Genomic DNA, 23,015 nt, shown 5'->3' with positions numbered 1-23,015 from the left:
AGTCTGGTTACATCTCCAAACCCCAATTGGACTGTTTTACTCTGCTAGAATAAGCTTTTGTATTACCCTTTGTTCTGTGAGATTGCCATAGAAAGTCTTCGATATCGTCTGGTGGACCGAGAAGCTAAAGGGTGAGGTTAAAACAACAGCTGTAGCTTCAAAGCCAGCGCGGGGGCTGAAATGATTCAACTGATTCATGTGAAGTTGAACCTTGGCTCACTGGAAAGGCTCTTGCTAAATACGATCTGAGCGTTCAGACTTTTTCTCCTAAGATAAGCTATACCTAAGTCTGTTTATTGAGAAAATGAATTGTTATGGGCCAAGGGAACGTGTCCAATATATCTCCCCGTGCGTTTAGCAAACAAGCTAGCTCTGTACTATACACGGACAAATTAAAAGTGAAAGTAAATTTGGGTGAAGCAGTTGGACAAAAATTAAGCAGATAAACAAATAAACACATTTTTACAGTTGTTGTCAATACGTTGATTGAATGAAAACCTCTAATCATAAGAATTGAATCTTTAAGAAAAAGCTGGAATACCCATAATTAATAGAAATATCTAAATATACTAATATAATAAAGTGAAGTCCTGTGGTGTTCTCAGAGAGCAGCAGAGAGCGTGTCGTCAGCACGTTGAGGAGCTGCTGGAGCAGAGGCAGAAGCTGGAGGAGGAGATGGAGTGTCAGAGGACAGCGGACAACAGGTGAGACGCCCCCTGCAGGTTGTTCTGGTCACGACATAGACTGCATACTGAGTATCTGTGTGCTGTGTGGCAGTGCGGTGCTGTTCCGGCTCAGAGCTCAGCACCGGAGGCTGTGTGAGGAGCTGCAGAGAGAGGAGGAGCTGGAGCTGCTGCTCAGAGACGCCCTCAACAAGCACCAGTAAGAGCGGTTGTTTGGCGCGGTTCCACTGCTTCACTTTGGAGCGGATTGGGACAGCAGAAAGTGTCTCCACTGTCTTAAATGAACCGTACCAGCCCGTTTAAGCGATCCAAAGTGGACCCTGAGCGGCCTCTAAAGTGCTGGGGCTCGCTTTGGCTCCAGGAGCTACACCACAGCGAGATGATTGGATAAGAAAGAACACCGTGGTTAAAACGAGGTGTAGAGGTGTTGCAGGGAAGTCTCACTGTGAAGCAAACTTGGAATGACTAAACATCTTTTTGTGAAATGCTGAGATTGGCTTTATGATTAAAAAGTATAATTTAGGTACAATTTAGATTGTATTTATAAAGAAAACATTAGTTATCTTTGGGTGATGTCAGGTGCTCATGCAGCAGCGCTCTGTCTCCAGGAACTGAACATGGAGACACAGGCCGCCATTAACAGAACCTTTCCAAAGCCAATCAAAACATGGCTATTGAGACATCCAGTACTAGTAGCAGACTCCTGCCTCCTGCTGGTGCCAGAATCAGGACTAAACATGAGGATCAGAGTGTCACTTTTATTTCCTGTAGATGTGAGACAGGCCTCTACTCTGAGGCATTAGCTGTGCATATGACGGAAAGGGCTTTATCTGGACTCTTCTCTTTTAAATTACATTGTATAATTATTATTTGTGTTTTTATGTTTGTGTTTTGATTTTAAAACATCTTTTCCGGTTCTGCAAAGCACTTTGAATTATTTTGTGGACAACTTGTAGGCTAGAGAAATACTATACACCACTATCTTATTTATGCAGGAGAAGCCGAAGAAAAACTCTTTCTCGTGAGTTCCCTGTCAAAAAATACTGATCAAACAAACAAAACAAACACAGGATATCCAGATAAAATGCCAATAAAACATTTAACACAAAATTAATAATGAATACATAAAAACAATTGTACACACACAATTTGGTTTAAAAGCATAGACTTCCAGACTTCCCTCACCGCAGACGCTTCCTGCAGCTCCTCTGGGGGGATCCCGAGGTGTTCCCAGGTCAGCTGCAGGGTCCAGGAAACATCCAGAACAGCTGGCTCCTCTTGACCTGGAGGAGCAGTGGCTCTACTCCGAGCTCCTCCGTGTTACTGAGCTCCTCACCCTGTCTCTAAAGGGGCTTCCACACCGCCGCGGCCGAGGCGTCCAGTTTACATTCAAAGTCTATAGTAAACGAGCAAAATCCCAATGAGAGATTATAAATAAACAAAATGCTGTGCTGATCTCTTCAAATCCAACGATCACATTCTACTTTCTACTTCAGAGCTGAACCTTAGAGCTGAACCTCGGAGCTGAACCTTAGAGCTGAACTTCAGAGCATAACCTCAGAGCTGAACCTCAGAGCTGAACCTTAGAGCTGAACCTCAGAGCTGAACCTTAGAGCTGAACCTCAGAGCTGAACCTCAGAGCTGAACCTTAGAGCAAAACCTCAGAGCTGAACCTCAGAGCTGAACCTCAGAGCTGAACCTTAGAGCTGAACCTTAGAGCTGAACTTTAGAGCTGAACTTTAGAGCTGAACCTTAGAGCTGAACCTCAGAGCTGAACCTCAGAGCTGAACCTTAGAGCTGAACCATAGAGCTGAACTTTAGAGCATAACCTTAGAGCTGAACTTTAAAGCTGAACCTTAGAGCTGAACTTTAGAGCTGAGTGATAAACTGAGTTCAGAATGCATATTTTGACGGAGCCAGTCCGTCCGACAACAGTGAAGGTAACAGTGTGCACAGTGAGAGTCAAAGAGAGAGAGAGAAAGAGAGAGCGAGTTAAAGTTGAACTCATAGTTGGAACTCTGTAAATTGATGTATTTTGGATTTTTGGACCTTTTTTGCTCACTGTATATATTTTTGCACTGTTTCACTATTTTTGCACTTCGGTTTTGGCACAATAAATCCACCTGAGCACTTGAAATCTGACTTCGCCATTGCTTTGAAAGAGAGCCCCGCTACACATATATTTAATATCACCATCATCTAGAAATGAGAGAAATGTTGCCTGGAGGAACTGTTTTCTACAATTAAGAGGAAAGCACATTTTATTTCTCAACAAGAATGACACTCTGGCTTAAACATGATTTGTCTCTTGTAAGAGTTTGTTGAATACTTTTTCAATCATTACCATCGTCACTAGAGCAGCTAGAACTGCATCATCTGCACATGAGAGGACGCTACTATGTTCTGATTATGACCTACTGAGTATATAAGTGGTCCAAGGACAAACCCTTGCGGAACATTTTTGTTAAGATAAGAACATTCAGATTGAAAGCCATCAGTAGAAACAGAAACAACCCAATAACATCCAGAAGAAGAAAATACAATGATCCACAGAATCAAAGGCCTTTGACAAATCAACACAAACAGCAGCACATTCTTCAGGATGAGCTGATGCAGAAGAAATATCGTTACTAACAGTAGCAGCTGTGATAGTACTATACTATACTACTATAGCCCTGGTCTATAACCAGTCGGATCATTTTTTAAATGTATTATTAGCTTCTCCAAGAGTTTTGCTTCGCCAAAGAGTTTTGAGATTTGTTGTAAATTATTCAAATCATTTTTCTGGCCTTCTTTATGCAAATGGGAACAATATGATTTTTCCATAGAAATGGAATATTTTCAGTGTGAATTGCGAGATTAAACAACCTACATGACTGAGGTGGTGGTGTCAGCTCCAGTGGACTTTGTTGGAGCTATAGAGAGCAACATATTTAATACTTCATACTGTGTATTTAATACTTCATACTGTGTATTTAATACTTCATACTGTGTATTTAATACTTCATACTGTGTATTTAATACTTCATTCTGTGTAGAGGGCTTAAGGGAAAATACTTGATCACCAAGTCTATTCTCGTGTATTTGGGAAGCAGCAATAGATGGAGCAGCAGCATCAAAATTGTTTCAGTGAAGTGCTGGTTAAATGCATCACAAATATATTTTGTCTTTGTCAGACTTATTGAATCTTTAATCATTTAATTTGGTAAAGAGGGAGCAGAGTTATGCGAGAAGGATTTAACTGTTTGCAGAATTCCTCTGTAATTCAGTGAAAGTGCTGATTTAGTAAAATGCTTTTGCTTTACAAATGGTAGAAACATATTAATTGCTCTTTAGAACCAAGGAAACAACAATGTTAGTTGTTAAACCTGTCATGATAATCACTATATCGACATATCGTTCACTAAATGAAAGAAGGAACAATATTTTTTAGGGGTGATTTATAATGAGAATACTTTTTTTTTTAATTATTATTTTTGAGTATCAAATAAGCAACAATGCTGTATATTTAGACATGGTTTACTGGGATTAACAAGATTTGAGGTTATTGTGTGTGGCATGATGAAGCAGCTTATATAGTATGTTTTTTTTTTTAGGCTGGAGCTGTGTGAAGCTGAGATGGAGCTGTCCAAGGTCTCGGCTCTGCGGCAGGTGGTCCAGCAGGAGGAGCAGAGTTTCAACCTCCAAAAACAGCAGAAGGCCTCCAGGAGACTGCAGCAGGAGAGGCAGACCCGCAGCAACCGCCTCAACATGGCCCAGCTGATGAAAGAGTATGCACCATTTAGGAATAAGGACTTTTTATCATGTGAGGTTACCTTTTTAGGCTCTACCATTGCATAATGGTAAATGTAAATAAACAAAATGTAGCCCAATCGCATTAAGGTCCTTCATCAGACAGAAATGCACAATATAAAATGAATATGTTGAAAAAGGCTGATTTGATTATTATTTTCCCTTTTAAGTCTAAATTAGCCTTGATTTAAATGTGAATAGTTTCAATCTTTTGACTACTTAAGTGTGTATTAATTGTAGTGAGTATTTTTCCAGGTCTTTCTTTATAGTGGAAAAAGTATAGTTTTTCTCTAAGATTATTGACAATTCTTTATGGCAAACTACACCTACATATTTAAGGGATTCTGTTTCACTTAAAGAAGGTTGCCTGTAAGAAATTATTGCATTTTTTTTTTTTTTACATTTAGTTAGCTGTATTCAGACATTAGACCAATATCATGAAGGAAATGCATCACATTAGGAATGGACATTTCTGGTTTGGTCAAATATAAAAAGGACATTGTCTGTGTAGCAGGCAATTTTATATTCTGTCAATTGTAACAAAATTGTTTTTGATTGTCTAATATATCGGGCCAATGGTTCAAGTACAAAGCAAACAAAAGCGGGGACCAAGCACCCCCTGCCTTACCCTGAGCCTTTCCAGAGTCAGTGGATCTGTCAAGTGTTGGACCATTGTAACGAGCCCTAATATTTCTTTCGGCTTTAGAGATATGACGGCTCCTTTCAAACATGTAGAGTGCCCAGTTAAAATGTGTTCAAAGAGGGATAAGTGTTTCTATGAGAGCTTTATACAACTCTGGTGAACCCATCACTTGATTGCACCTTGTATTTCTGACATTGTTATTTCAGATCCTAGTTTCTTATTTTGCTTTTCGGTCGATAATGGGCAAATTGAGAGTGTCCAGGAAAGAATTTATTTCATCTTTCTTTTCTCTTGACATTTTAGAGAAAGGTTTTATGTAGTAGTATGATTCCAAGGGTCTTGTTTGTCCGTCCAGATATCAATCAGTCCTATATTCTTCATTTATTGTTCATCCAGTGCCCCTTGAGTTTCATTTCCATTATAATGCAGTCTTAATAGTAATACCGTACATTTAATCATTATCTGAACTATACAAATTCTAAAACACATGCCAAAAAATATTTTAAAAATAATCGCTGACTATATCCTTAACTTAGGGTATTTATTCTATGTATCAGCTTTTCAGTCTGTGTAGAACTTATTTTCTCTGGAGGTTGCAGCCTTGTCCTAACTAATACAACTAATACAACCAGAAGAAGGATTACGTCAGATGGCGGTGGAATAAGGAGAATAGGGGAACTAGTGTTCTAGAAATACATCCATCCATCCATCCATTTTCTACCGCTTGTTCCCTTTCGGGGTCGCGGGTGACTGGAGCCTATCCCAGTGACTTCGGGCCTTAGGCGGGGTACACCCTGGACAGTGGCCAACTTGTCGCAGGGCCAACACAGAGACATAGACATTACAGACAGTTCACGCTCACATTCATTCACTAGGGTCAATTTAGAGTCACCAATTTTACCTAACACATACATGTCTTTGGACAGTGGGAGGAAGCCGGAGAACCCGGAGAGAACCCACGGTAACACGGGGAGAACATGCAAACTCCACCCAGAGAGATCATGTGATGTTGGTCTGGTCCAGGAATCGAACCCATGATCTCCTTCTTGGGAGGCAAGAGCGCTAACCGCCTTTGCCACCGTGCACCCCCCTCTAGAAATACAATTAGTAGTAAACTTACACATGATATAGAACCTCTAAGATCTACTTTAAGATCTATCTAAAGTAGCACCGTTGGACTTTATATGTACTTTCTTTGTGTTTGGCAGGAAAGCGAGTTCTCAGAAGAACAACATCTCAAAGGAGCTGAAGAGGACGAGCAGCAGCAGCACAGGGCGCTTCATCAGGGAAAGCATGATCAGGTCACTTCCAACACACAGAGTATATTATTCTTATTTCAGGTTAATATGCGATTATATAGCTTATTATACTTTGTAAAATCTCGAGGCTGTGGGGGAGCAGGATACATTTTCCCAAGGGAAAAAGCTTGAGAAGATCTGTCTTATAATATGTTCTGTAGAACTATATCCCACTAACCCACGGGTTACCAAACTTTTCAGGCCCGGACCCCCAAAATACTGTAATAATTTCAAGTTGTAAATCTTTTAAAATAAGCTTTATTTGTATATATTTTAGCAGTCCATTATGTTATCCGACCCAATTTCACTAAAACATACTGCTTTAAATGAAAAAATAGATCCGTCATAATTTTATGAATTACATCAGAAAATCATCTCGCAGTCACTGGGATAGGCTCCAGTCACCCGCGACCCTGAAAGGGAACAGGCGGTAGAAAATGAATGAATGAATGAACCCCTAGATCATGCCTCGCGGCCCCCCACGAGGTCCCGTCCCCCACTTTGGAACCACTGCATTAAACCACCATTTTCCAACTTGTGCTGTGTTCATGTGCATCTTCCATGTCCTTTCCAAGCTCTCACCTGGCGCACACTTTACAGCTAAAGTGTGTGTGGTTGTCACCAGGGCTCAGGGGCAGGAGGCGGACAGGCAGCAGGAGAAAAGGGAGCTGATGGAGAGCCGCAGGCAGGCTGTGAAGGCTCTGCAGTCCAACATCTCAGCCGCACATGTGAGCAGCACACACCTACACACACTACTATAACCCCTGCTGCACCAGGATTTACACAGCAGCAAATCAAAAGGGCACTGGCTAATGGCCGTGTTGTTTTATGCCCACTACATGTAGGGCTTTGCTATTAAAGGTGGAATGGACGATTTTTTTGGCATAAATCTGAGTCTTATTTCCTCGTGGCGTGGACTGCCGATTAGTCCTGCCACGTATCAATCATAAAACGCACCTACCGCTCACCTGCAGCCGCGTGCAGATCGTCCCACATTTCCGTGTGTCTAAGCGCATTGATCTATCATAATATAGTTCCCTCAGTGTACGGGGCAAAATGAAGACGGAGAAAGACAGTTCGAGCTGACTCAGAGTGGACTGAAATCTACGGGAGACGAGAGATGCGATGCGATCCGTCGCGCTAATAAACAAACGCACGTGTGTGTTGTATCGGTCCGCACGGGGGAGTGCGCATGCGCACTTCCGCCTGCGTTCTCAAATCGCCAAAAAATCGTCCATTGCGCCTTTAAGCACATTTTAATCCATTTTAATCAAACTACATGTGATGAAATCATGGATTTAGAAACCATCTAAATGTGGAACACCATACAGTCTTCAAGTGTTTTAATAGCATCATATATTCATCATTTGGTTAGTTTCATTCAGTTAATTTTTTTCGATAAAATAATGTGAGCTTCCCTACAATCCAACAAAAAAAGCTTTTATTTTGTGGTTAATCCCGTGATAACACTATATTCATCTTTGAGACAAAACAAGTAATAACTCAACTTGCTTTGCCTTGACTGTTCCACATTATGGCATTCAACTTATTCAGCTTGTTTATTCAATTACAAATGTTGTAGTCACCTGCTTGTCTCCATAGAGATAAATCAACTTAAAGCCTATAGGAAGGTTCTCCTGTCTCTCTAATAATGACTTAGTTTGGTGATATAGCACCTGTGGTGAATATCTATCACAGTTTTATTTCTGTGAAGTTGCAGTTTGTCCTGGGTCTTCCCCGGGGCCTCTTCTCGGTAGGACATGCCTGAAACACCTCCCGAGGGAGGCGCCCAGGAGGCATCCGGAACAGATGCCCGAGCCACCTCAGCTGGCTCCTTTCGACCTGGAGGAGCAGCGGCTCTACTCCGAGCTCCCCCCGTGTGGCCGAGCTCCTCACCCTATCTCTAAGGGAGCGCCCAGCCACACGGCAGAGGAAACTCATTTCGACCGCTTGTATCCGTGATCTTGGTCACTACCCAAAGCTCATGACCATAGGTGAGGGTAGGAACGTAGACCGACCGGTAAATAGAGAGCTTTGCCTTTCGGCTCAGCTCCCTCTTTACCACAACGGTCCGATGCAGTGACTGCATCATTGCAGCCGCTGCACCGATCCGCCTGTCGATCTCACGCTCCATCCTTCCCTCACTCGTGAACAAGACCCTGAGATACTTGAACTCCTCCACTTGGGGCAAGGACTCTCCACCCACCTGAAGAGGGCAAGCCACCTTTTTCCGGTCGAGAACCATGGCCTCGGATTTGGAGGTGCTGATTCTCATCCCAGCCGCTTCACACTCGGCTGCAAACCGTCCTAGTGCATGTTGCAAGTCCGGGTTTGATGTAGCCATCAGGACAACATCGTCTGCAAACAGCAGAGATGGAATCCTGTGGTCCCCAAACCGGACACCCTCCGACCCCTGACTGCGCCTAGAAATTCTGTCCATAAAAATTATGAACAGAACCGGTGACAAAGGGCAGCCCTGGCGGAGTCCAACATGCACTGGGAACAAGTCTGACTTACTGCCGGCAATGCGAACACAGCTCCTGCTCCGGTCATACAGGGACCGAACAGCCCTGAGCAAAGGGCCCCGGAACCCGTACTCCCGGAGCACCCCCCAAAGGACACCCCGAGGGACACGGTCGAAAGCCTTCTCCAGATCCACAAAGCACATGTGGACTGGTTGGGCAAACTCCCATGAACCCTCGAGCACCCGATGGAGGGTATAGAGCTGGTCCAGTGTTCCACGACCGGGACGAAAACCACTCTGCTCCTCCTGAATCCGAGTTTCGAATATCGGTCGGATTCTCCTCTCCAGTACCTTGGAATAGACCTTACCCGGGAGGCTGAAGAGTGTGATCCCTCTGTAGTTGGAACACACCCTCCGGTCCCCCTTCTTGAACAGAGGGACCACCACCCCGGTCTGCCAGTCCAGAGACACGGTCCCCGACCGCCACGCGATGTTGCAGAGACGTGTCAACCAAGACAATCCTACAACATCCAGATACTTTAGGTACTCAGGGCGGATCTCATCCACCCCCAGAGCCCTGCCACCGAGGAGTTTGCGAACAACCTCAGTGACTTCAGCTTGGGTGATGGTCTCTACTTCCTCTTCGGAAGACGTGACTGAGGGATTAAGGAGAGCCTCAAAGTATTCCTTCCACCGTCCGACGACATCCCCAGTCGAGGTCAGCAGGCCTCCACCCGCATCGTAAACGGTGTTGGTGAGGCACTGCTTCCCCCTCCTGAGGCGCCGGACGGTTTGCCAGAATTTCTTTGGTGCCGACCGATAGACCTCCTCCATGGCCTCCCCGAACTCATCCCAGGCCCGGGTTTTTGCCTCTGCGACAGCACAAGCTGCGGCTCGTTTGGCCTGCCGATACCTGTCGATGACCTCCGGAGACCCACAAGCCAGAGTGGCCTGATAGGCCTCCTTCTTCAGTCTGACGGCATCCCTTACTTCCGGTATCCACCACCGGGTTCGGGGGTTGCCGCCATGACAGGCACCGGAGACCTTGCGACCACAGCTCCGAGCAGCCACATCAACAATGGAGGCGGAGAACATGGTCCACTCGGACTCAATGTCCCCAACCTCCCCCGGGACATGGGAGAAGCTCTCCCGGAGGTGCGAGTTGAATACCCTACTGACAGGGCTCCACAAGACGTTCCCAACAGACCCTCACAATGCGCTTGGGCCTGCCAAGTCTGTCCGGCTTCCTCCTCCGCCTGCGGATCCAACTCACCACCAGGTGGTGATCGGTTGACAACTCTGCCCCTCTCTTCACCCGAGTGTCCAAGACACGCGGCCGGACGTCAGATGACCCGACAACAAAGTCGATCATTGACCTCCGGCCTAGGGTGTCCTGGTGCCATGTGCACTGACACCCTTGTGCTTGAACATGGTGTTCGTTATGGACAATCCGTGGCTAGCAAAGAAGTCCAATAACTGAACACCGCTCGGGTTCAGATCGGGGAAGCCGTTCTTTCCGATCACCCCTCCCCAGGTGTCACTGTCACTGTCATTGCCCACGTGGGCGTTGAAGTCCCCCAGTAGAACAAGTCCCCGGTGCACTGTCCAGTACTCCTCCCAAGGACAAGCAAATATTGAGTATTCACTTAAAACACATTTTAGGAGCAGTCTAGTACCAAATGTCCCTAAACCAGAAAACACTTCAGTACAGTTTTTAAATTCTTAGAACTTGACACTAAAGCGCCATAACATTAGTTGTGCAAACAAACACTTAACCAGTTAAATAAAAATAAATACATTGTGTACATTTTAACTTAAACAATGTTATCAAACACAAAACTAAAGCTCATTGCCACTGCCAGGGCATTGAAAAGAACCAGAAAAGTTTGTAGATTGTAGAGTGTTTTTTTACTCTACACTAAGCCAGTTGCTAAGGCACCAGATTATTCACGTTTTCAGCTGATGAAGACGCGCTCCGGGCCCTTCTTGCGGATCTCCCCAGCTACGGCGCCCGGCGGGACCTGCTCACGCGGGCCCCCAGCGGGTTGCCTCGGCTAGTGCCTATAGCCGCTGACTTTGTAAAGTTAATAAACCAAAGCCAGTGTCCAACATTAAAATCCATTTACACCACGAGAAAAGCAGCACAGCACAACTCCTCCACTGAGCATGTGCAGGACGACTCGGACGCACGTCTGCTGCTGAGTGTATTTTACGGACATGAGTCCTGGGCGTCGAGAACGCGCGTCCGGTGCGTTTGTCTTACTAATGTACACGCGCTCAAATTCTGTGTCGTCCGCAGCGTTTTGTACGAGGCTTTAGAACTGGTGCGGACCAGGGGAATCCGACCTGCGTTAATGCATGTTAAAATAATTGATCGCGTTAAATAAGTGATGAGTTAACGCGATAATAACGCGTTAACTTGCCCAGCCCTAATCTTTTTGTTTCTTTGGTCGGGACAGTGCATGTTGATGTACATGCATGATACACATGCTGTAAACCATTGCCATGGGCCAAACGATCATTCATCAAAACAAAGGTGTTGTCAGGTTATATTTATTTTCAAATCATAACTGTTGTACATATACTACCTATGTCATATTTGCTGACCATGTCCAACCAGGAAGTAAGATGATTTCCAAACTGGGAATAAATAGGCCAAATGTTTAGAAATCTGAAATAAAATCATGTCCACTACTACTTTGTGTGTGTGTGCGTGTTTGTGTGCATGTTTGTGTGTGTGTGTGTGTGTGTGTGTGTGTGTGTGTGTGCGTGTGTGCGCTTGATGAGTTGATACCAACCCAAACCCTCTGTATTAACGTTAGCTAACAGCTAATGCTAACGGCTTCAGGGAATTACAGTGGACTGTCTCCAGAGTCCTTCAAATCTCCCTGGATGACTCGAGATGCTAAGTGATTGATAACACGAGCATTGAACACTGCATCTACTTATGTGTCTATGTTTAAATGCTTAGTATGTCACCTAGAAGAAATTATGTAAGTTCACTTAGTTCTGATATGACATTATTACACTTGTATATGTTTTTATAATGAGAGGAGCTGTATTACCACTTGATGACATCGTGCAGACTGAGGGACAAGCCCTTTTGAGCTCTCAAGAGGAAAACTGCCCTAAAAACAATTTTGGATATTTAGTCAAAAACAGACACATTAATGGAAAATAGTTCCTTTAAGACACTTTAGTCATGAATTAAATATTGATGATACTAAATTTGGCAATACATTATTAATATCATGGCCTGCTGTATTAATATATTGCCAAGATATTTTTTGGTATATTTTACCAAATTATAATGGGACTATTGTTTTTGTGTAAAACATTTGTGTTAATCATCATCTTTTGATGATTAAAATGGGTGTATTTCTTGCAGGTTGTGCTTTACAAAGAAATACTGTAATGAAAAGTATTTCTGGGTGCACGGTGGAAAAGGCGGTTAGCGCTCTTGCCTCCCAAGAAGGAGATCATGGGTTCGATTTCCGGACCAGACCAACATCACATGATCTCTCTGGGTGGAGTCTGCATGTCCTCCCAGTGTTACCGTGGGTTCTCTCTGAGTTCCCTCCTCCCACCGTCCAAAGACATGCATGCGTTAGGAAAAATTGGTGACTCTAAATTGACTAGTGAATATATGTGAGAGTGAATGGTTGTCTGTAATGTCTATGTCTATGTGTTGGCCCTGCAACGAGTTGGCCCCTGTCCAGGGTGTACCCCGCCTAAGGCCCAAAGTCACTGGGATAGGTTTCAGTCACCCGCGACCCCGAAAGGGAACAAGCGGCCGAAAATGGATGGATGGATGGAAAAGTATTTTTTTGTTAAATTATTTTGATATATCACAGGACACATCGCATACATACACAAAATCATATTGTGAGCCATGTATCCTATTGTATCTAACTGAACCACTTGTGATTTTGTCCTGTTGTTTGTATCTTGAGCAGAGCAGAGCCAAAGCCCCCAGGCAGCGGGAGCAGCGGGAGCAGCGGGAGCAGCGGGAGCAGCGGGAGCAGCGGGAGCAGCGGGAGCAGCGGGAGCAGCGGGAGCAGCGGGAGCAGCGGGAGCAGCGGGAGCAGCGGGAGCAGCGGGAGCAGCGGAGCGCGGGAGCAGAGGGAGCAGTGTGAGGAGGCCAGGCTGTGGGCTGGAGGTACCAGGCCTGGTGTGATGGAGAAACAGCAGAAACACTGGTGTGTGAGCCTCAGCACGTGGCCGTATCACTGCTCTGCACTCAAATACATGACCTTCTATCTGAACAAGAGCACTGTCTCGTGCCCTCACCATGGCAATGTACTCACGAGACAGTGTTCTTGTATCGGTTATGTGCTGTGTATATGAGAAGTATTCAAATTAAAATCCATAAATGTTGAATCTGATCTTTTATATAAGAGATGAATTTGTTATGGTATATTCATCTCTCCAGAGGAATCCGTATCTGTAAGACAACAAAATGTCTAAAGTTTTATTTATACAGTATGCACAGAAGGCTTCATATCACCTACTTTTGTAAACTAATTATATTTATATAAAATTGGTATTTAGTTATTTGACCAAATTTCACTACACCACATTGTTTTCTGGCCTATTACTTTGAAAATCCCTATTGTCATTGACTAGTCAGAATATCACTGTATACCCTTGTGTTTTGTTTATGTTTATGTCTTTTTATTTTAGAAAATATACTGGATATTCTAATTTTGTATATCTCCAAAATAACTATAGCTATATTCTTTGTCTCAATACAGACATTAATTTTGCTTTCCCCGCTCTCAATTAAACACTGTAGTACAGAGCTTCTCAAAGTGTGGGGCGGGCCTCTTTAGGGGGGACCGCAGAGCTGTGCGAAGGGGGGCGCGAGACATTTGTAGAAATCCCTCCTCTGTCTCTCCTCTCTGTCCCTCCTTTTTTCCACCTCTGTCCCTCCTCTGTCTCTCCTCTGTCCCTATGTCCCTCTTCTGTCCTGGTTCCCTTCGTGCGCGTCTCCTTCCTATAAAGTTAAATTGATAAGACTTCCCCTTTATTTTGGTAACTTCCTGTGTGACCGAAAGTAACAATGAAACGAAAATCTACTTGAGAGTCAAAGAAAAGACACAAAGTAAAGTAAGCGACAGTTTGACATAGAAAAAGATGGTGAAAGTTATAAAAACCCAAAGATCAAGCTACAGTTGACAGGGGAACAAGGTTTGGAATATGAATTAATGTATTATTGAACAATTTGAAATGCTTATTTTACAAATGTATGGAAAACAGTTATGCTAATGTAATGAGCTAGTGACAGAAATTATACGGACAAAATTGTACATTTTTGGCTCGAGCCTTCCATGGAACATGGAATGCGACGAGACATTGTTGTTGCCATGGTGTCTTATTATATTTTTTCATGGTAAAATTTTGCCACAACTCGGGCATTTTTGACCCCCTAACATTGATGAATGTTACACATGGGGAGATAGATGCGTTCGGCTCGGCCCGAACTCCAATAAAATGGAGGTTGCGAGAACGCCCGTCGCAACAGTGCCGACTAGTTCAAAAAAGAAAAAACATGAAACGCTTAATCTTTGGCCTAGGCACATGAGACTTGGGACAGTGATAGAGCTACCTTTGAGGAGTAAAAGGCACCTGGCAGCTTCGCTCTATGATAAACAGGAAGTCAGCCATGTCGAATCAAAGTGGCACCGCCAAGCTTGACTTTTTTTTTTTCAAAATCGTACTTGTCCTAGGTTTTTTGTCCGATCAGGGTTCAAAACAACACCTTTTGCATCTAAAGACATTGAAATGTAATATATATCCAAAAGAATGTTGATATTCTTTACGGTCTCCGCGTAACACGCCCTCAAAAAAGGCTTAATTTTCAGTGTTTTCAAGGACAAGTCACGCCTATTGGAGTTGATCTGCGGAGCTCATATTTCACTCACTAATTTGTTTTTATGATCTGATTGGAAATAAATACCCATGTAACAAATTTACTCTATAACTCAACATTGTCTGATTTGTTTGAAACTCATGGTTTATATTCTCCTCGAGACGCCATGAAAAAAGTGCATTGCAGATATTGTGTATTTTCACAATTGGCCAGCAGAGGCGCAATGAATGCCTTCACTTCCTCTTCCTCTTTTATTTTGATGGGACATTTCCTCTCGTGCCGCATTAGAATTATTATTATTTAGACTTTATTCTTTAGGCTTTATTCTTTAGACTTAATTTTTTTGACTTTATTCTTTCTGCCACAACTCGAGAGGGTGAGGGAAATAGAGAGAGGGAGGGAGAGAGAGAGAGGGAGGGAGATTGTAGGATTTTTCGACGCGTTTCCACTCTGTAGCCCGGGTCATTTCGTAGTCTCACTCCATTTTTGTAGTTCCTCCTCTTTATTTTCCTGCCTCTGGACAGGCGGGAAGGCGGTCGCGCGGGAAGGCGGTCGCGCCTTCCGGCGGTCGCGCGGGAAGGCGGTCGCGCGGGAAGGCGGTCGCGCGGGAAGGCGGTTGAGCGGGAAGGCGGTCGCGCGGGAGGCGAGAGCCATCATCGCCGCTGCCGCGGCTTTAATCTTTGATTGTTCTTACCAAACTCTTGATGTTGGTTGAATGACAGAATAGAAACAGCCGAAACTCATTTAACCATCAGTTCTGGCATTCTAAATTCCACTGGACGTTGCACCTCTTTTTTGAATCAAACTTTCTATTCAAACTTTTGAACTTGCTCCGCTTCTAACCGGTCATGTGACTATATGCAACTTATGCGAAAAGAATGTGTGTGCATTTGATTCCTTTCTGCTTTGACCTGCTTTGAAGACAATGAAACATAAACGCTGTGCTACGAGTCCGCTCTGTGCACTGCCATAAAACACCAAAGAAGAAGAAGAAAGCACATAAAAAAACACATACTGCAGTAGGTGGCGGTAAATGCACCTTTTCAGTTCGCTGCCAACTGTCATTAAAAGTAACAACAAAAACAGTCTGTGTGTGACGGTCGTGGACCTGCAGTGGTAAAAGTGATCCACAGTGACGAGAAGTAACGTGAGTGCGTCTTCTCCTTGAAGCGCGCCAATTCTGCACTGTCCCAGAGGCTGTGGGGGGTGGATACTCTTTTCATCTCCCAAGGGGGGAGCGGCAGAAAAAGTTGAGAAGCTCTGAGGTAGTAATTAAAAAGTATGTATAAAATGTGATGTTATCAAAACCTTCAATACAGTTACAATAATTTACTCTTCTCAGGAACTCTAAGGCGAGATATAAGGCAAAGGGGCTGAAAATGGAAGCTCCCAGCCTTCTAAAAGAGCAGCAACTGATGGGGGAGAAGAAGCAGCTGACAGTGCAGTTCAAAGCTCCAGAGGGGTCCAGAACTCCCTCACCCCTGCCCTCCACTCTACACCAAACACAAGCAGTGAGTCCCTGAATTTTGTATTTATTTTTGTGTCTTGTGATAGAGGGATTCCCAGATAATAAACTGCCATTACCTGCAACTTGTTGTAAAACTATGATAATATTTATCCCAGCTCGGTACTATCCCACCAAACAAAGGAATACTTAGAAAGACATGAACGTATCCATCTCTTTAACCAATATCAGTGTCAATCCTTTTGCTATATTGTTCAGCCCTAATCAGCAGTAGTTAGAATGGTATCAAATAAAAAACTGATTGCAAGTTTTGATTTATTTAAAAAAAGTTTTGTCTTGTCAAGTTAAACCCTCATAACCCTGGTCATCTGGAAGTTCTGGCATCTGGAGGTCATATTCAATCTGAAGGTACTTGTACTGAATATCAATTGTTTATACTGCCCTGAGCAAGATTAGTCTTGTCCTGAGGGAGGAGTTTCAACCTGAAGCTGTTCTGACCTTAATTACCTGATTGGCTAGTTTTGGTTTATTCTATTGTTAGCCTCTCTCTCAATGCTGTTTACCTGCTACGTTTTGGGACATCAAGTTCTTTTGCAATATCTTCAAATCGATAATAACTTCCGGATGACAGTAAAAATATCCTGATTTCAAAAACATTGTGCAGATGACTACCTCTCAGAAAGCTCTGATGCAGTGACCACATCACTGCAGACGCTGCACTGATCCACCTGTCAATCTCACGTTCAGTGCTTCTCTCACTTGTGAAAAAGACCCAGAGATACTTGAACTCCTTCCCTTGGGGCAGGGACTCTCGACCCACCTCAAGTGGACGAGCCCCCTTTTACATGTTGAGAACTATGGTCTCGGATTTGGAGGTGCTGATTCTCATCCCAGCCACTTCACACTCGGCAGCAAACTGTCCCAGTGCATGTTGCAGGTCCGGGTTTGATTCAGCCATCAGGACAACATTGTCTGCAAACAGCAGAGATGAGATCCTGTGGTCCTCAAACCAGACACCCTCCGACCCCTGACTGTGCCTAGAAAGAAGCAGTGACATTGGGCAGCCCTGGCGGAGTCCAAGTTTATTGGCATTTAGATTATTATAGCCAAAGGAACAACATTTCCATGGAGGCTCCTCCAGGTCATGGATGAGTCAGGTTTGTGGAGATGCAATAAGGATGCATGTGTTTCCATATTTTCTTAGCGCTATAAAAAAAAATCCCAAATTAAATGAAAAAACATGCTTATATTTTAGTAAATTTTTTGGCTAAAAAGTTACATACTTGTGTTTTGAGTTGATAGAATAATTTTTTGATACACAGACATGTTCTTTGTATCTAGTTTGTCAACAAAAAGAACCAAAATTCTTGAAATACACGGCCCTAACCCCCTGTCTTTTGTGTGAGCAGTGCCGGGAGTTCAGTGACAGTGAGGACACGTCTGACCCAGAAGAGCAGCAGCACGAGGAGGAAGAGGACGTAGCTGAAGACCTGGAGCAGCCGGAGTTCTGTGGCTTGTGGACCTACGACTATAAGGTACAGACACAAGAACAGCACAGAGCTCAGAGGAGACTCATAAATCAGGCTCCATCACATAGGAACAAGAACAACGCTGGTGCCTCCTTCGTCCATTACTGTCAGTGTAGAACATGTGACCACAGGCTATTTACAGCAAGGCAGATCTGTATTTTCTTATAAAGGCAAGGCAAGTTTATTTGTAGTGCACAATTTGTACAAAAGGCAATTTAAAGTGCTTCACACAACAAGAAAAAATGCTTTCAAAAATCACAAAACAGTTTAAGACATAAAAGAGAACAGTGCAAAGAAAATCATTTCAGTCATGTGCACAGCTAAACAAAACCGTTTTTATCTTAGATTCGGACATTGTCAGAGTAGAACCTGTCTGTTCCAGATTTTAGCTGCATAAAAACTGAAACGCAGATTCTCCATGTTTAGTCCTGTCTCTGGGCACCAGCAGGAGGCCGGTCCATGTTTAGACCTGACTCTGGCACCAGCAGGAGGCAGGTCCATGTTTAGACCTGACTCTGGCACCAGCAGGAGGCCGGCCCATGTTTAGTCCTGACTCTGGCACCAGCAGGAGGCCGGCCCATGTTTAGTCCTGACTCTGGGCACCAGCAGGAGGCCGGCCCATGTTTAGTCCTGACTCTGGGCACCAGCAGGAGGCCGGCCCATGTTTAGTCCTGACTCTGGGCACCAGCAGGAGGCCGGCCCATGTTTAGACCTGACTCTGGGTGGCACCAGCAGGAGGCCGGACCATGTTTAGACCTGACTCTGGGCACCAGCAGGAGGCCGGTCCCTGAGGTCCTCAGAGTCCGAGATGGTTCATATGGCACTAACATGTCCAAGATGTACTTTGGTCCTAGGCTTTGCAGAGAAGTGAAATAAAAGCAGAAAAATCTGAGGCGAAACCGCAAGTAGTGTCCTGCTGACTTTAGCCTTAGCCACGTGGCACAGCAACTTGAAATGACTAAACTTTTTGTTCATTTGTGAGGTCAGCCTCATGAAGATAAATTATATTTCATGTACGATGTAGATGTTCTATAGAAAGCTCTGGACTCAGAGCCAGGACCTGAACATGGAGACATATATGAAAAGAGAACCAGTCTGGGGGTCCAGCCAGTGTCAGTCCAACTGTTGATTGTGTTTTATTTTTGTGCATGAGGCGCACACCCAGGGCCCAGGCATAGCTCTTTTGGGAAACACTCACGGCACAGGGATTAAACTATTAAAATGTCTGGCCCATGATCCGAGCTCTGCCCATTCTCCATCTCTGCTCTTTAGTCCCAGACCAGTGCAGATTTGCCTCCCTTAGACATGTCCCATTCTCCTTTTTCGCACCTTGCAGGACAGGCAGACACAGCAGCACAGCTTTGAGCATTTACACCGTTAAACCTGATCTAGTTCTTCTCCCTTTGGTGCACCCTGGTGATAAATGAGTTCCAGTCTTCTCACAGACTTGTAATGTGAGACGACAGGCTTCACTTCTGGTTGAGCCGTTGTGTTTGAGGCCTGGGAACAAGAGCGCTCGTCTCTCTGTGCCTCTGAACCAACTGTCAAAAGCATTAGGCATTTGTGCTGATGGAAACAAATACAGCTTTCACTGCTATCAGAATATCACGTTAGAACTTGGACAGAGTACTTTTGTGACTTTTGCAGTTGATAGTTATAGGCCAAGATTGATCCAAATATTTTGCACCTTCTGGTTTCTATGTTCAAAAAATCAAAAAATTTTGAGCCTGACAACAAGATTCAGTATGTTGAATATTGAATGTTGTTGTCGCTAATGTTCAGTCTCAACATGTTTATTGTTAATCCCAAAATCAGCATTTTAACAGTAACTGCCCACACCTTCTAAATTAGTTATATTTCTGTTTTTATTTTGGGAACAAAATCAAATATAAACTTAGTAACATTACAGCCACATTTTAAGGTATCACACCAAAATAAAGTTCCTATACAATGCCCATATTACAGTATTCAGTAGCCACAGTAATAAGGCATTCCCTGTCAAAACAGCGCTCTTTTATCCTGAATTAAATTCTCAGACTAGATTTGCAGATTGAGAATGATTTCAGAATGAATGTCGAAAAGTCTTGTTTTTTCCAGATATCTGGAACTGAATCTTGTTTTACGATCTCTCAACCTCGTTACAACAGTGTTTCCTCATCATTAGTTCACTCAAAACTTTATTAATATAGTCATTTAAAGTGATGGACATCACGTTCAGTACCCAATAGATTAGTGGTTTAGAAGGAGGATTTGTCAGGTAGGGTTGACAGATAATGTGTCAGAGCAGTTTAAGGGGAGTAACAGCCCGCAGACCAAAAGACTCCTTGGTGTCCAGGCAGTACAATCTACTCTAAACACCTGGTAATGTTTTGTGTTACTCACTTGTGGTCAAATGATTTTCAGTCAACAAAACAGCCCTTTTTTTCCACAGTTTGTGATGTTCAGAGGCTAACGCTAACCCTCCCATTGAAAATGCATCGGCGGTAACTCATGATATGGCACAAGCTAATGAAACTTGTTCATAAAAAGAATTTGTCGGGCAGAAATGTTTGAAACAAGTCCAATACTCTTAACACACGTGTGCTCAAACCTGATCGTTTTGTACTGGATGTTCCTTTTACTGCCTTTCAGGAGAAAAAGTCTGTATTAGCACAGACTGAAGCGGAACAGAAAACATGTACAACATACAGAGACAAGGTCATTTCATCTGCTAAAAAAGTCCCCATCAAAGAGAAGAGAGGGCCACCATTCAGCAGTAAACCAGAGCTGCTTCACTTTAAGGTAAAGACTGTCTTATGAAGCATAAACTGTTCCGTTCTCTGGGATTTGCCATTGAGTTTTGTTTTCTTAGGACTTTGAAATGGAGCAGATATACAAGAAGAAAATCATCCTGACAAATATTACTTATAGCAATAACTCCTGCAGGTTTGTCGGAGTGTCCGATGCTCTGAACAGCTGCATATCCGTAAGGTAAGTGACAATAGTAAAGGAGCTTGCACTTAACACTGGTAAATATAGATATTCACTGTCTCTGGCCATTGCTCAAACTTACACTTATGTACACCACTTATTATATGACGTGAACCAGAGTCAGGGCAAATTGAACATAGTGAAGCCAAGTATAACACATGTTTATTTCATATAATATTCATGTAATTGATGTGCTTCTGCCAAATTATACATAAACTTTGACTGGATTGAGAGTCGCTAGTGTGATGTCACTTCATGTCATTTTATACAGATTTTTCAACGATTTCTCCACAAATACCTACTCTATTGGTGTAAAACTATTGATGAAATGTACAACAGGTTTAAATGCACAAAAAAAGTCAAAATTAGTAATGGTAAAAACCTGGTGCTCTGATCTTTATGTCTACAATGTCTCAGAGAAATTGGTGAATTGGACTAAATGAAAGAATAAAACATCTTTAGCTGCAAAGTGTGTTGTTGTTTTTTCCAGGTGAAAGCTCACTATATATGTGAAGAAAACAATCTAACCAGAAAAACTAGACACGGTCATATCTTACCTTTCACGTTGATACCGTATTATCTTGAGTGAGTGAAGATAGCTGGTCTCTGCTGTGCTGTCCTGTGCAGCTTGTGTTTTCTCTTCACCGCGACATGTGTTGTTATCAGCCCGGTGCAGCGCGAGCAACTGTCTGACACCTCCGCCAACTATAATGAACTATTTGCACTGTTTACTGTCACTAAATTGAGATTGTGTCACTCAGTTGGTGTCATAGTCAGTGCTGCTGGGCTCACAACTCTCCCATGGACTTAAAACCTATAGAATTAATAATGATTATGACAAAATGAAACAGCATTTCTTAACATGTGACAAGCTAAATGAAAGTAGGTCTAGCCTTTACGAAGCATTAATCTGACAGGCTGTAGTTAGATTATCTACTTTAAAAGCTGGCAGATGTTGCATTATAAACTACTATGTACTTATGCACTATTGGTATAAAAGTGTAGCTTCAATATATATCACAAAGAGCTTGTTGTTGACTTAAAAAGAACTGGTGCAAATTCAAAAAAGGAACAAATTAAATTGTGCATTTTTGAAGTACTTTGTCTAGGGTCAATTATATCGTTATCGCAGTTTTTCTCATTCATATTTTGTGATAAAACATTCGGGCCATTATCATCCTGCCCTGTATGTGATTTCATCTTTGTTTAGTAGTATTTTCTAAACTGGATGTGAGCATCAGCCTCACAACAACTCTGCTCAAGTGTTGCCTAATAAATTCCACCCACATCCAAGAACCATGGCAACAATAGAATCAGTCAGTCTTCCTCCAGTGGCTGTGGTGAGAGAAGAAAAATAAAACACTTAAGTTTCAACTTTTACTCTTTACTCACTGAACCAACTGTTTTATTTGGAAAAATGACAGGGGATGTACGACGATCCAAAAAGATAATTTACCTGCATTTAAATCTCAATTATAGATAAAAAAAAAGATTTTTCTTTTTTACATTTTTTTTACATATAAATAATATGGCTCACATTTATATCACAAGATAAAAGAGAAGATTTGCTTTAACAATATAATTGACCATATAATTGATAACTGCAGCCCTACTTTGACAACACACAGTGCTGTAACGCAAGCTCGTTTCAACGCGGCTTTGGACAGGACCAGGATAAGGTCGTAACTACACGGCACATCTTGCACAAATGATTTATGGTGAAGCAACTAGATGGATGAATAAGTTTGTATTTTAAATTACGGCCATTGTGTGGAGCCGTTCGTTCACCCGAAGCTGAGGAAAGCTAGCGCTAAGCGGCTGCTAACGTTATTTCCTATACAAATTGGTGGTGATTCCATACATTCGTGATAATGAGCGGCTGTTTCCCTGCGGTTCTGATGCTGGTTCTCAATAGTTTAGGACTAAAAAGGAGAGAATATCCGTCAATTTGTATTTGCCATCATAGGATGAAGCTGTTTTCACCCAAAAGGGGGCGTGGCCGTAGCGCTAGCCCTAAAGTACCTGTATGACTTGACTTATTTGTTGTCACCACCATTTTGAAGACGTTACCACATGCTGTATCTCCGCTTATAGTCATGAAAAACAGCGCTCAGTGTCTGATTCAAAAATATTGAACCTGGACAGTTGGAAATTAAGCTTGTTAAAAGTCTCTGCAACGCTAAAGTTTATTAGCATAGCCACGCAATAATACGTAAACTAGCATTAGTAATCTGCTCAGCTCAGCCTCAGTCTGACGTGACTTGTGTAAGGACAAACGGGGGGATGTTACTTAAGAGGA

The 23,015-nt window shown here is 43.2% G+C and overlaps 1 protein-coding gene across 1 annotated transcript in view; it reads left to right on the top strand.

Annotated features, from left to right (window-relative positions):
* cfap74 (cilia and flagella associated protein 74) overlaps positions 1–23,015 on the top strand; it is an 80,487-nt gene that overhangs the window by 1,793 nt on the left and 55,679 nt on the right. Inside the window, exons 4-12 of the mRNA XM_072448615.1 lie at positions 606–704; positions 778–882; positions 4,280–4,453; positions 6,327–6,419; positions 7,042–7,144; positions 12,837–12,992; positions 17,627–17,752; positions 20,378–20,527; positions 20,598–20,716. Coding sequence (XP_072304716.1) covers positions 606–704; positions 778–882; positions 4,280–4,453; positions 6,327–6,419; positions 7,042–7,144; positions 12,837–12,992; positions 17,627–17,752; positions 20,378–20,527; positions 20,598–20,716 — 1,125 coding nt within the window. The remainder of the gene's footprint in view (positions 1–605; positions 705–777; positions 883–4,279; positions 4,454–6,326; positions 6,420–7,041; positions 7,145–12,836; positions 12,993–17,626; positions 17,753–20,377; positions 20,528–20,597; positions 20,717–23,015) is intronic.

This window comes from Eucyclogobius newberryi, unplaced genomic scaffold (assembly GCF_026437365.1).
Source record: "Eucyclogobius newberryi isolate DKJ021-1_F unplaced genomic scaffold, fEucNew1.0.hap1 SCAF_17, whole genome shotgun sequence".
Classification (NCBI taxonomy): domain Eukaryota; kingdom Metazoa; phylum Chordata; class Actinopteri; order Gobiiformes; family Gobiidae; genus Eucyclogobius; species Eucyclogobius newberryi.
Note: the sequence above shows the minus strand (reverse complement) of the source record. Positions and strands in the feature narration are given on the sequence as shown.